Raw genomic sequence first — 15,508 nt, 5'->3', positions numbered from 1 at the left:
ATTTATATATATATATATATATATATATATATATATATATACAGTATATACACACAAACACACAGAGTATAGACATTTACAGACATTTTTTAAATTGTAAAACGCAACTGAAAATATGTTTTTTAGAGATAGCTTTATAATAGCCAAGAATAAACCCACATGCACAAATCCCAGCATGTTGTCCAAGTGTGGATGTAGACTGTGAGACTCTCACAGCATGTAATCAAATAGGCAGATACCACATAAACAATCACCATGCCAACACATCCATTCAGTGACTGATCTTCCACTCATAATGTAAGAGTTGTATGTCATAGTTTTTTTACATTCTAGCAGACATTATACCAATAAAACACAATTTAATTCAAATTAATAATTTAGTAAAATAATATTTTTTGGCCATTTTTGAGATCCCCTTCTTCTTTTGTACTGTACAAATAAATGCAGCCTTGCTGAGCAGAAGAGACTTCTTTTAAAACATTAGAAAATATTACAGATCCCAGTCTGAACACTATGTGTGAATGCTATAATAAATGTATCAATAGAGCTGTTGTAATTATTATTATCCTTATTATTGTCTTTTTAATTGTATTTTACAGAACAACAGTAACATCACAATAATAACATTTATTAATGTTGATGGAGTTCTTGCTTTTTTTTCCCATCTTTTATTTTGGCAGAAACCCGCCGGAAGACCTCAGTGCTTCTTTTTGTTGACAACAGTAGATTTATAAATGATTCTCATTATGAATTTGGGAAGACGTTTGTTGCACGTATCACATTGTCACATGCATGCCTTGTAAAAATTCATACAAATGTTACTGAGCAACTGACGAATAACTCCATTTCAGCGCAGATTTTCCTCGCACTTTGGACTTTGAACCCTGGCGTCGCGAGCTGATGCTCAATTCGTGCATGTATTAGAAAACATAACATTCTGCAGTTTAATTGTTTCAGGGCATTTCGCGATTTTAATCATCATACAGTAACCAGCAACAACCATCCCTTCCACTTCTCATCGAAGACATGTGATGCAGTACTACCCATACGAAAAAGTTTATTCAAGTGTGCTATTAGTATACTTCTTTTAAACACTGTCAAGCTTTGGGGTGTTGATCGACTCGTTTTGAGTTTTGATTATCGTTCTGAATCCAATTCATAGTCTTTTTTTCAGCTTTTTGTTCAAAATGTTTTTTTTATTTATTTTTTTTATTTATGAAACACCCACATTCAAGTGTTTAAAAAAAGAATGCATGAAGCTAGAATAAAATGTTTTTGTTTACAAGCAGATACCCTGTTCTTTCTTTTGGTGTTTTGTATGTTCAGATATTTATATAACAAAATATATACAAATTAATACCTAAATAGGGACATAGTAGTATACTTAAAGTATGATGTAAAGTTCACTTAAAGAAAACGTACGAGTATACTTGCAGTATAAAACTACTAAACTAGTAGTTTACTAAGACTATACTTCAAAGTATACTAAAAATGCTACTACAAGTATTTAATTAGAAAACTATCAGTATTCATATAAGTTAACTTTTAGTATAGTTGCAGTACAAGCTAAAAAATTTTATGTAAACTAGTTGTGTACTCAAAGTTTACTACTGTTATACTTACTTAAAAATATACTTGAACTTTACTTAAGTATACTTAATAAAATAAACTTGAAGTATACTACTTTTTGGTAAGGGTAAACAGTCTCTCGCTGTCGCTGCTTGTAATGATTTTTGCATCTTTCTCGGACAGTTTAAATGCTTCCACACTGCCGACGTGTTTGTTGCATTAGCGTGCGCCTCTATTTGATCGCGTCATGTCATTGTTCGGTACAATTTATTCGGTCTTTCGCTTATTCAACACCGAAAGAGCTTTTGTTGCAATTTTCGGCCAAATAATTTCGGTTGCCGAGCATTCGGTGCATCCCTACATAGATGTCCTAAATTATAGTCCATTCATAAAGTCATCAAATCTCTACCTCAATGTGCCCTCAGTATACAAAGCTCTTAAATCCTCACACTGTTCCTCACTGCCCTTCAGAATTCACATGCTGGGAAAAAGTGAAGCCTGACTGACTGCCTCACTCAATCAGTGTCAGTATAGGTACATAGATCTAGAAACAGATTATGTTAAGTGCTCCGCTCTGATCTCACTATCACACACTGATCCCCTCCAAGACTTTGCCTGAGCAAAGTCTTCAGTCAGAACTCAATTTCCCACCACACACACACACACACACACACACACACACAGAGAGAGAGGAGGGGGGGGAACAGGAGTATGAATTCTTTTCAAGCATCGTTTCACCCAATTTCCCAAAGTTCAACCATCTGGTATGTTGTGCGGACTGGGAAATAACGTGGACATAAGCTTTCTTCAAGTGTTGCCTGAGCAAAGTCTTCAGTCAGAACTCGATTTCCACACACACACACACACACACACACACACACACACAGAGAGAGAGGAGGGGGGGGAACAGGAGTATGAATTCTTTTCAAGCATCGTTTCACCCAATTTCCCAAAGTTCAACCATCTGGTATGTTGTGCGGACGGGGAAATAACGTGGACATAAGCTTTCTTCAAGTGCAAGATTGTACTGTAAGTTTACATTTATATGGAAAGTATTCATTACATTATTTATTAGACAATTTTAAATAATTTTCAGCTTTTTTTGCAGTTCACTTACAGTACAGTACATATTAATAGTGTAATTGTAATACATTGTAATACATAAAATTTTGTACAATCATACTACTTTGTACAAATATTCCATGAAGAATTGAAGGCCCAAAACATAAAGTATTACATAAAAGTCATTTAAATCACATTAGATGAACTTTAGCATGTGACAATGCAGGACAATTCAGGAAAACTGCACACTAATGTAAACAGAATTTTGAAATGAAAACAAAAAAAACCTTTCTAGAACAGTGGTCAATGAATCAATAAGTTTGCCTATATTATTATCTATGAAATAAAAAGTTGCTCTGTGTATTTTTGCCGTAAATAATTATAACTGAATAAAGTGGTAAAGTGTTACCAAAATCTCTATAGTGAGCAGTGCCCTGTTAGCTACTTGGTATTATTTCACAAAATAACTAAACTAGGATGTTACACAGGAAAGCTGCAGCCGGATGTCTGGTTACCCTAGTATGCCTAAATACATCTTCTCTCAGATCAAGATCGTTTTCAAAACAGATTTTAAAATGCTAAACACAAAAATGAATGACAAAGAAGCAGGTGGAAGTGCAGAGGTCTGATTATCCTGCTAAAAACCCTTTCAACAGCGGATTATTAAACTTCAATCAAGTCAACCAGTTTCCATCAGGCCCGGTGGTGATGTGTAATGAGAATTCAACAGTGAGGAGCCGTGTAGTTTGATCTGGGAGAGCTGGCTTTCACTTTCTCTCAGTGTGTGAGTGTCTGCTTGTTAAAGATAGAAGATGTGAAGGAACGCAGCTGTGAGAGAGTGAGAGTGAGCGTCTGCTTGAACTGAAATAAAAAAATTAAGTCCTTGTGGCTACTATGTGTGTGGTTCTAGATTAGCGTGACGATCACTGTGGTTTCATTTAGTCCTGCTACAAGTGTCAACCACCTGTATGCTCAGGCAGAGAAAAATAAAAGAAAGATGCACAAATATACCAACAAACACACACAGGTCTTTATAAGACAACATTTACTTATCTGTAACCTAGAACATTGATTTATTTACCAACTACATGTCAGATGTTTTTGGTTTAGGACTGATTACACTGCATATGTGCATCAAACAGGGCTGCTAATTATCAGCATAAAAGATTGTTAAAGGTAAAATTAATTCGTTAAACAATTAAATTTCATTAAGAGTATTTGACAAAAATGACAAAAGGATTTATTTTTAAATATACATTTAAAATATGCATTTTGGAATTTATAATATGATTATAATTCTTATTTATTTATGTATTTATTTATTTGCTTGTTTGTTTACCACAAAGTATTTGACAAAATATGGCACAAAATTATTTTTAAATATACATTTTAGAATTTAAAATATGATTATATTATTTTTTCACTATTTAAATAGAAATATTCTAAATTTAAATTGAATTAAAAAAAATATATATTTTACCATGGTGCCATGTCGAGAAAATGAATTAATTAAACTTCATTAAAATTATTTGACAAAAATATGACAAAATGATTTTTTTAAATATACATTTAAATACGCATTTTTTAATGTATGATATGATTACAATGTTTGTTTATTTATTTATTTATTTATATTACCATGAAGTATTTGACAAAACATGGCACAAATATTTTTAAATACACGTTTTAGAATTTAAAATATGATTATATTAATTTATTCCACTATTTAAATAGAAAAATCCAAAATTTAAATGTAATTAAACATCTTTTTGGAAAATTTTTACCATGGTGCCATGTCAAGAAAAACTGTACCATGGTAATTTTCAGTGACTAATTAGTCAAAAAACAAACAAAATGTAATACATTTCTGCTTTATTGATGTACAAAGTTTTACTTTTACTTCAATAAAAATAAGTCCTTCACCAGAGGTCGTGTTTTTCAGTCAGAGATGTCAAACAGCAATTTATTTCATTTATCCTTAGATGCTGATAAAAAGGTGTTTGCTGTTGAATGTCTTTTGTTGTCTAAACAAAATTACAACCAGCGTCATGATGTAACCTCTGAAGAACAGTGCAATAAGGCAAGAAGATATGACCACACACCCACCAACACCTGCATAACTGTCTCTCTCCTTGAGCTGAACATGTGTTTCCATTAGACCCGGCTGTCCTATCCGACACCATGATTGACAGGTACCTGCCCAGTGGTCATACAGGACAATCGCCTTGCTCTGCTGTTCCCATAGCAACCACATCTCAGACCTGCTGAGAATTCAGCCAGTCCTAGAATACTCTCTTACAGAAGCAAGACCAACTATCGACTCACACGGGTCAGAAAACACACTTCCTGAGGTGAGGGCTGGAACACAGTGTTTCCAGGTTTTCCTGTAAAGGACATTCCAGAGTGAGAGTGAAGTTACGGAACATGCCTCATGATCGAACACACATAACTCCACAAAACCTGACTCCATCAAGAACTGAAACACACTGTTACATGCCGACAAACTGGATTATTGTACTCATAATTGTAAAGTCCAAACCTTGGAAAATGTCCTCACAAATGTATTGACGCGTGTAAACGAGTTATAAGATCCTTTCATGTGATCTTCACCATTTTAAATCATAATTTTATGTTCTCTCTCTCTTGAAAAAATATTTTTGATCAAAAATACAGTGAAACGTAATATTGTGAAATATAATACAATTTGGAATAACTAAATAATACATATTTAATACATTAATGTATATCTATTTTATAATGAAATAGTCACATTATAAATGTCTTTATTGCCACTTTTTATGAATTTAATGTATCATTGCTAAATAAAAGTATTAATTTCTATTAAAACAACAACAACAATTGCACTCATCACAAACTTTTGAAAGGTAGTCTGTACATGATTAGGAATTAGAAATAAGCAAACATAAGAACAATCACGGTTTGCTGTACTCGCTTTGCAGTAGCAACTTTATGTATAACATATAGTATGATTTTTGATATTGTATGAAGCATAATTGTTATGTTTAACGTTTTATTTAAAATAGACCATAATTTATTTGTCACATTTTTTTTTCTTTTTTTTCTTTATCTTCCTAATCAACTTATACAGCAGTGGTCTTGGACAAAACATGACACCTGTTGCAAAGGTTACTACATAGAATAATTGTGATTTGTTTGCTCTGCAACTGGCAAAGTCCAGCAACAGTAGAATTACTGAGATGAGTGGCACATTATCATGTGATCTCAACATTGCAGCAAATATGAGGGGTGCCACCCTTATTTAAAAAACAACCATATGAATGGTTTTTGTATGCAAAGGGTGTGTGGTTCCTTTTATTCTAATCAAACACTCTCTGCATCCGCTCCTAAAGCTCACTGTGCTTGAATGACTTAACAGCCATGCAAAGAGTGCACACATACGCAAAAGAGATGCCCACCTGTCAGCTCTTTGAAAATGGTAGAGTAAAACATTATACTATGAGACAGTACATCTGTCTGTCAGGAGGCCCATTTTCTTTTCTTTCTTTTTTTCTCTAAACATGTTGCAAATCTATGTTTAGCCAACCAACTTTTTCCAAAGAGTCCAGTGTGTGCATTATAACAATGCAGCATTAGCATACACAGACACGTGTATTTGATTTAATCTCTTCTTGTTAGTTGTATGTGTAATGACCATTTGTTATTTAAACAAGTCAACAGTAGTAGTGCATAATGAGTAAAAGAGTCAGAGATGAAGCAAGGCGGCACATTATGAGCTCGATCTGTTCTCTACAGGGGTCTGCGGTATGTCAGACTACTCATGATTGAAGCGAATCCAATTAACAAACCACTCACCACATGCTTTCTGCCCAAAACAACTTACAGAACACTAATAACAGGGCCAAACCATCTGGAGCAGAATCTGGTTTAGTGGCTTTGCTCAGTGCTGAATTGTGATCTCAGTATCCGCTCAGTTCCTGGATCATCACTACAAAGTGAACTTGAAACCTTTATATTAGTGGCCCAGACCCTTTGAAATACCACTTCCACTAAGGAAAAGAGGAAAGGATATAACTGAAAGTACAACCCTTTGAAGCCAATAGTTACTAAAAGATCAACAAAAAGAGAAGTTGAACACAACTAATGCAAATTAGCTCTATTATTATTATTATTGTTTTTTTTTAATTTTGGTCAGATGTCAATGCGAGTGAGAGACAGAGTGTGAATGTGAACAAGTGATATGTGTGTGGGAAGCACAGCAAAAATAATTAGCTGTTTTTGCACATAAGGCTGAAGAAAACTCAGACATTCCAAGACATAAAACACACAAACGGAGACCCAACTATAGCAAATCACTAACACAACTATGAACTAGTTAAAAATATTTCACTGACTGACCGACTCTAGCACAACATTCAGCTATCAGACCATTCTGACAAAGCTTTCTGTTTTTCCCTGCCTGTTTAATCACTGTTATCTCTGTTGTCCTTTCACCTCCCTCGTTCTTTTTATTTCCTGTCTTTCTTGTCTTCATCAAGCTCTTTTTCCGTTTTCTCACTCTCTTCCTTTGTCTGTTTTGACTTTCCAGACTGACCTAGACCTTCTGTTGTTAAGTTTACACTCTCTGGATTACACTATAGCTTGTAACTGTAAAACCCACACAAGCACACACCCTATGAAAACTATAGACATTTTTATCAGATCACTCTTTGACATTCTGTAACCTTGGCAAGTTGTTTTTTTAAAAGTGGTATTTACCCTAGTTTCCTGTATAAATAGATGAGATGTGACGTTTAATGGAAACTCCAGCAGAATTCCGGCTCAAACCCATCAGCATTCCCCACAGCATTCTGTAAAGCAACTGTATTTCCTCACTTCTCGGCACAGAGTATGATGAACTCATCCGTGTTGAGGGTACAGAAAGTGAATCATATCAGATTGTGTGTCCACATTACAAAACACATTTGATGTGCTACAACACCTGTCTCTGATTATAAATGCGTAAAGTTTTTTTTTTTTTATTGTTTTTTTTTTTAATGAAAAATAGAGATATTACAGGAAATGATGGGGTGAAGAGGTGGGAACAGGACAATGCTGGGAGCTGGATTCTGGAGCTGGTAGTTGCCTATGAGAGCACTACAGCACAATGTATCAAATCACATGCACCATTTGCTAAGCTACAGTTTTGTAGAGATGTGACAACAATTCTGAGATGACAAGAAACGATGGGGAGAAGAAATGGGAAAAGTATCCAAAAGTGTTGCAAGCCAGATTTAACCTCACATTGTTCACATTAGTACTATGGTGCAATGTATCAAATCACATGCACCAACTACTAAGTCAAGGTTGACAAAAATGATGATGAGAAGAGGTATGAATTGTACAGTAATGTGAGCTGTATTGAACCTCTTATTTCCCACATGAGCACCATGGCCCAATGTATCTAACTAAACCATAGCTCTTTAGAGACATACAACAAAAATATAGCAAAGACATGACAAGAAATGATGGGAAGAAAAAATGGAACTGGGATCAGAATGTGTTGCAAGCCAGATTCAAACTCATAGTGTCCACATGAGCACCACAGTTCAATGCATCAAACCACATGCATTAGCTACTAGTAAAAATGGGATTGGAAAGCTAGATTCAACCTCATGTTGCCCACATGGGGATGGCGCAATGCTTCAAATAGGGGTGGTTGCTAAATTTAGCAACAAAATTCCTAAGTTGGCAACACTGTCGCAATCGCGTGCAGTGTGATCCGTTAACATGGGAGCGGAAAAAATACACACCACAGACGGAGTGTGTGAACCTGGTGTTACGTTTGTATGCCGCCCAGTCTGTTCTGTTCTCGTGCTCCATTTAGGCGCGCTGCATTCTGATTGGTTCGGATAGCATACTGCGGGAGGTCGGGCGCGCGGAAAATCGTGCTATAAAGCGATTTAGAAATCGCGCAAGCTCATATCGTGATTTTATGACGATTTCGATTAATCGCACAGCCCTAATCTAGAGTAAGAAATGGTGAAACTGGTCCATCATCAGCAGGACAACACATTCTCCACCATAATCTTCTGACATAGCATTCCTGTGAGATAATGCAGAGCAAACATTTGAAAACCACAGCTGCATGCAACTGTCAGTCACCGCTAAGCCCACTAATCACGTTCCCATGCGTTTACTAATCAGATATTAAAAACCATAGCATAGCAAAACGCATCGACTATGGGAAAAGCTGCTGTTGTACTGTTCCCAGAACAGGTTATTCCTCACACAGCTGTGTCAGTGTGTGTGTTTCATAGGTTGTCCGTTTAGCAGCTGATACAGTGGTGATGTAATGCTGTATTATCAAAAATGAACAGGGGAGGAAGGAAGGAAGAGTTAGACAGAGAACACTGCACAAACACTCACATGCAGCTGGCTGTGCTGGACGTAAATACACAGACTACAATTTTCTCTCCAGTCCTATGCATGTTCTCAAACATGAGTTTAAACAGGGTAATTACAGTATGTGTGTTTATCCACCCCATGTGAGGTGTGTGTGTGTGTAATTGGTTGTGTAATAGAGTTGAGCTCATGGAGGCGCCATTACCTCATACTGGTGCAGTATTTGAATATTCAGATCCAAAGTGCTGCCATCTTCTGTCATGCATGAACTGATAAGCTATCAGTCAGCAGAACCAAAACAAGCACCGCAGATAACAAAGCTTATAATTCTGTTCCCTGTACACTCAATTTGCATGATCCCACCGGTGACGTGCACCTTCACACGAGAATAATGAGTGTGTATGTTTTACTTTTTATTACTCGGCTCTTTGAAATACTGGTTACTTACTGGAGGACAAGATAAATAAGAAATAATAATAATAATAGTAACAGTAACAGTGATGTTCCATGCACACATAGACATTAGGGTTGTGCCGATAAGACGATAGTATCATGTATCAACGATAGCCAGAAATAACGCCTGTGGCTGATGCCCTTGATGATATCAAGACGATTATTACTATTATTATTATTATTATTTTTATTATTATTAGGCAAGTATTATCTAATTAATATTAGGGCTTATTTGTCCCATCAGATTTTTTTTTACGCGTTTTTACAGTGTTGCGCGTTATAACCAATCACGCGTGATTCTGTTGAGTTTATGAAGGCATTGGCCAATTAGAGGCGTTCAGATGAGTTTTGTTGTCAGTGTGAGCGCTTGCTGACTGAATTCTGCTCTCGTGCGAATTCTCTCAGGATAACAAACAAAGTGCAGATGTATGTGCAATGTAAGTATAAGAGATTGTTTCACTGATTATAACGGGAGTGATTTTTAAAAATGCATAAAATTCGCACTAGATGGACATGAGTGATGTTCTTTGATAATGTAAATGTTATTTACTTGTTTTCTGTAGCTGCTGAATAACTGAGGAGATGTAAGCATTATAATTAGTAGCTTACAATGTTTTTATTAAATTGTGATCATGTTAAAGGGATAGTTCACCCAAAAATGAAAATTCTGTCATTAATTACTCACCTTCATGTCGTTCCAAACTCGTAAGACCTTCTTTCATCTTCGGAACACAAATTAAGTTATTTTTGATGAATTCCGAGAGCTCTCTGACCCTCCCATAGACAGCAATGTAATTAACACGATCATGGCTCAGAAACGTAGTAAGGACATCGTTAAAATAATCCATGTGACATCAGTGGTTCAACCGTAATTTTACGAAGCTACGAGAACACGTTTTGTGTGCAAAGAAAACAAAAATAATGACTTTATTTAACAATTCGTCTCCTCCGCATCACCCTGGTGCCATTTTGGAGAGTATCAAATACATAAACAACGTATGCAAGGAATGTGCGCGGATACGTTGTTTACGTTCAGGTCAAAGCGTAAACAACGTAAACAGTGTATCCGTGTACGGTGCTGCTGACACAGAACAGTATACTTTGTTTACGTATGTGATACTCCCCAAAATGGCGCTATAGGGTGACACGGAGGAGAAGAATTGTCGAATAAACGGTTATACCACTGATGTCACATGGATTATTTTAATAATGTCCTAACTACATTTCTGGACCTTGATCATGTTAGGATCCTTGCTGTCTATGGGAGGGTCAGAGAGCTCTCAGAATTCATCAAAAATATCTTAATTTGTGTTCTGAAGATGAACGAAGGTCTTACAGGTTTGGAACGACATGAGGGTGAGTAATTAATGAAAATTTTCATTTTTGGGTGAACTATCCCTTTAAATACAAATGTAGTCATATTAAAAATATGACATCAACCCTCTATATTGCGAGTAAATCACTCGCATATGCGACTAAATCTTCACTCTGGGCGACTAAATGTCTAATATTAGCCAATTGCTAATAAATTCTCAGATTTTACTCGCCAGTGTGAGTTGGAGGCTAAGTATAAGTTTAGCTCAGATATATTTTCACTCGCCGAACACTCTCTGACTGAGCGCTTCAGAGTTTCACTCTCCGCCAAGCGATCTGTGCTGTTTTTCAGTTCATCTGAATGGATGTGCAACGCACCTGTATTTAACGTACCGTAAACTCTAGTGTGAAGCGCATGACTCGCCGTCGCTTTGTTTCACACACACGCAGGAGAGAGGGAGAGAGATAATTGACGCGCTACCTATGCGCGCTACATGTAAACGATATTCTTTGTTGTATCCTTTGTGAGTTCCTTTGGAATTCTTCAGCTTTTAAGAACTACCGCTTTCTCCGGTAGTGGGCGGAACTAATGCGCAAACGGCAATCTCATTGGCTGGCGCTCACCTATTATTGTCCCTGTTTTGATTTCAGCAAATCAGTTCGAGCGAACGCACACAACCTGATTAATATTCATGAATCCAGTAGCTCATTAATCCTTGGTGCGTTTTATATTGTTATTATTAGTAGAATAGAATTCGTATCATTATTATCTTATCAGTATTTTTGTTAGTTTTCCCCAAATTTTTTATTTTTTTACAGAAACACTGAATGACCAAAAAAGCACCACCACCAGTCCAAAGTTCAGTTAAAATGACTAATATGCATATATACATGGTTATCAAGTTTTAATTCTAATTACTAAAGTTCTATCATTAAATAATATTGATTATCATATTATAATGCTTGACTGACTGATGTTACAAGTGTACTTTCAGATATTTACAAAGCTGTGCCATTTTACAAACAAACAAATATATACATATATATATATATTTATCAGTCTGGCGAGTAAACTAAAAAATTTACTAGCCAATGGCGATTCAATTGCCAAGGTGTTCGTAGAGGGCTGGACATCCATATGCTACTTGACTAAAAAGACATGTTTAGTTAATAGATTATACTAACATTAGGCTGCTTCTAGCCGTACCATGGAGATCTCACAAGCTGACGATAGGACGTATGACAATGAGGCATATCACCCAACCCTAATAGACATTGCAATATTATCCCTACTTAACATGAATAAGCGCAGAACTGTAAACAAGAACTGATCTTTTAACATACAGCTTGACAGTTAAGTAGATCCACACCCACAAAACATGCAAAATCTTCTATGACAATCATCCCACTGGAAAACTTCCGGATTCTCTTGCTGTCAAACAAAAATCTTGATAAAGTAAAACCCACATCTCACTGAACAGAAAATATCATTATCATTCAAGCAAATAAACAAACATACTGAGTTCAAGACATCTATCCTAAATGTTAGAACCTCTCTTAAGTCACTGCTTCTGTTTTCTCAAACCTTTTACTCAAACTCAAAAGTTTACCACAGTGATGTCACCTTGAGCCTGCCAAGTCCCCAAAACAGCTGTGCCATTACAAAGCCCCATCGCAAAGCACCTCATCTACTACATGAATCGATTCTCTCAGTGACTGAATTAAGTTTGAATGATTCAGGGATCTCAATCGACCCCCTGTGTAATGAGCCTAGATAGCCATAACCTGGATGAGAGTTTAAAGAAGCCATTCTCAGTCATCACATCTGAAATTACTCAGTGCGTGTGTGTGTGTGTGTGAGAGAGAAAGAGAGAGAGCAGAAGCTTGTTGGGCCATACTAAAGTACTGGAGTTCCTGCTTGACTGGTTTGGAAAATTGTGTGAGTAAGAGCGCGTTTGGTGTGTAAGGTTCAATCCTTGTGGCTGGTCACCTGTCTTGTTGTTAAGCCGTAAAGTTACAGCTGATAATAACCGCTTCTCCACAACAGGCGCTCACTCCACCCGCTCGCGTGAGGGCTCGTTAACTAACTTTATGGCTTCTGTGGTTTTATCCGGTGATACTAAGGTGTTACAACTAACACTAAACTGACAGAGTGGCTAAGTTTCTTATACAGTAACCAATTATTCAAGATCAGCTAGAAACTACAATACAACATTTTGCATTAAATACAATATGCTTTTGTACTGAATGTCAAAACAGCCACAGGCCACAGACATGAGGCCACCTTGATTGCTCCATGTTGATGTTGCTTTATACAATATTTCTATGAAACATAAGTTAACACTTTACTTCACATCTCAGTACTATGTCTTCGTTATGAATAAATACATTTGTCAAATTTGATATTATATTAAAACAAAAGAAAATACTTCCAAAGTCCAAGAATCAGTCTTTCAGCATTGCCAAGCAACATACAGTAAGTGGCACTTGGTTACTGCATGAATTAGTTGTTTTTGAATGAATTGGCTGAGTGAATGTGTCAATTACTTTTTCATGATACACAAAAACACCTACTTCCACCAACAATTTAATCTCCAAAAAAAGTCCCACTACTAAAGCACAGACTCACACTTCGACAACTGACAAACTGTGATTAGACAACAATATCTGAGCATCACTCACATTTTTTCCTCATTAACACACACACACGCAACAAAACAATATTCGAACAGAAACACATTAATAGCAACTCTGGTTCATGGTTAAAAAGGAAGTGTTTGCATACAGTTTTTTAGATCTAAAAAATAGTGCAAATTAAAGTGAGTTACATTTCTTAGAGTTCATTCATTCAATGATGTTCTTACTCAGAATTACAATAAAGTTTAAAAAGCTTTTCTAAAAAGTGAAGTACTCAGAAGAGTGCTGCCATAAACAACGTGGTAATAACCGTGTTTATGGCAGCTGCACTCTAACAGACGGGCTGTTATGATGTTTTACTACTGTGGCAACAACAGAAATCTCACACACAAACTTAACATACTGCAGGTAAGTGTGACAAATGTAACTGTTATGGGAAATATTAATATATACTGCACCATTAACAACACATAAAAGTATTTTAAAAGGTCGGAGGGAATATTTCAGAAACAATGTAGTAAAGTTAGAACAAGATGTTTACCCCTATTGTTTGTGGCTCTGCTTCTACTCCTGGAGCGGCTGCGCTGTCTCTGTAGCCTCGTTCGACCCAGGAGTCTGTAGTAATATCCTGGTCTCCCAGAACCTTTCCGTGTAACACCTGACATAGCTCCTAGCACGCTCCTGTCACACACACGCCTCTCATACACACGCTCAGTCAACAAAACTTTAAAGATCCCTTCTGTGCATAAACTCCACAGTTGTGAAGTGACATCCAAAGTATCAGAGGAAATCCATTCCAGCACTCAAGTCTGGGAAAAGTCCAACTGTAGGGGGGGGGTGTTTGCTTTTTCTGTCTCTCTCTCTTTCTGTTGCTTGATTTCTCACTGAGAGGGGAAAAGCTCAAAAGGCTCTTCAGTGCCACATGCTCACTCTCTCTCTCTCTCTCTCTCTAACACACACTTTGTCTCTAAGTAGTGGGAAGGCAGAGGTATGCCATTGAAGACAGACAGAGAGAGAGCCAGAAGACCAAGTTTGTACGAAGAGTTTGTGTGAAAACCAGGGCTGGATCAGGAGAAGGTGGAACATAAGAACTTGTCAAGAACATTTCTCAGTCACATTTAAGTTTTATTTAAAAAAAATTACAATAAAAAATTATAAATACAAATACGAAATAATATTGCATAAAGACAACTAGCATACTTTTAGTACCACTAAAATGTTATTTTGCATTGTGACATCAAATTCTCTTTAGCGCTATGCATTTTACATTTTACATTTTACTGGTGTAATTTCAGTCATTTTTCAGTATCATTCTTGATACTGTAATACAATTATTGTTTATTTAAATCATCAAATTTAAAACAGTACAATAAATACTACCATGAGGTATAAAGGTCAGTTTTAAAAAGAAATAATTTCTGCTCACTGCTCACAAAGGCTGCACTTATGTGATCAAAAATACAGTAAATTTTAAAATATTATTACATTTAAAATAACTGTAACTGTAATATACTTTACTCCTGTGATGGCAATGCTGAATTTTCAGCATCATTACTTCAGTGTTCTGTGTCACATGATCCATCAGAAAACATTCTAATATGCTGATTTGCTGCTCAAGAAACATTTATTAGGCAGCTTAATATTTTTGAGGAAACCATGATACATTTAAACTTCATAAACAAAATAATTAGGTTTTATTCATTTTACTGTGCATTTATGTAAGATTAAAAAATAAAAGATGAAGTTCATCAGACTTCTGCTTTAAAACAATTCCCTCTCTTTTCTTTTTGGACCAATTCTAATTTGAATTTTGAATATCCAAATTAGATCACATTATAACAATATAAAGCCTGCCATTATAATTTCTATTCATCTCAATGGCACCTGCCTACAAAAGCATGCGATCTGAAATCTCTTCATTTATGAGTTGTGATGGCACAGGCAGCAGACAGGCAGTGAAAATATACAGAAAAGTCATGCTTTTAAGAGCCCTAAAACACCCACTGGTAAAATGGCTACTATTAGAGTAGTTGCTAGGAGAGAAAAAAATACTCCATCTAGTATATTTTTCAGCTAGATGGCAAAGCTACAGTATGGCGTCTACCAGCAG

At 36.1% G+C, this 15,508-nt stretch overlaps 1 protein-coding gene across 1 annotated transcript in view; it reads right to left on the bottom strand.

Moving 5' to 3' along the window:
- LOC107700936 (disabled homolog 2-interacting protein-like) overlaps positions 1 to 14,192 on the bottom strand; it is a 91,638-nt gene extending 77,446 nt beyond the window's left edge. Inside the window, exon 1 of the mRNA XM_016502810.1 lies at positions 13,940 to 14,192. Within this exon, the coding sequence (XP_016358296.1) occupies positions 13,940 to 14,063 (124 nt within the window). The 5' untranslated portion in view covers positions 14,064 to 14,192. The remainder of the gene's footprint in view (positions 1 to 13,939) is intronic.
- Positions 14,193 to 15,508: the final 1,316 nt, after the last annotated feature.

The sequence above is a fragment of the Sinocyclocheilus anshuiensis genome, unplaced genomic scaffold (genome assembly GCF_001515605.1).
Source record: "Sinocyclocheilus anshuiensis isolate Anshui unplaced genomic scaffold, SAMN03320099.WGS_v1.1 scaffold438, whole genome shotgun sequence".
Lineage (NCBI taxonomy): Eukaryota > Metazoa > Chordata > Actinopteri > Cypriniformes > Cyprinidae > Sinocyclocheilus > Sinocyclocheilus anshuiensis.
This window is presented reverse-complemented; position numbering and strand designations above follow the sequence as displayed.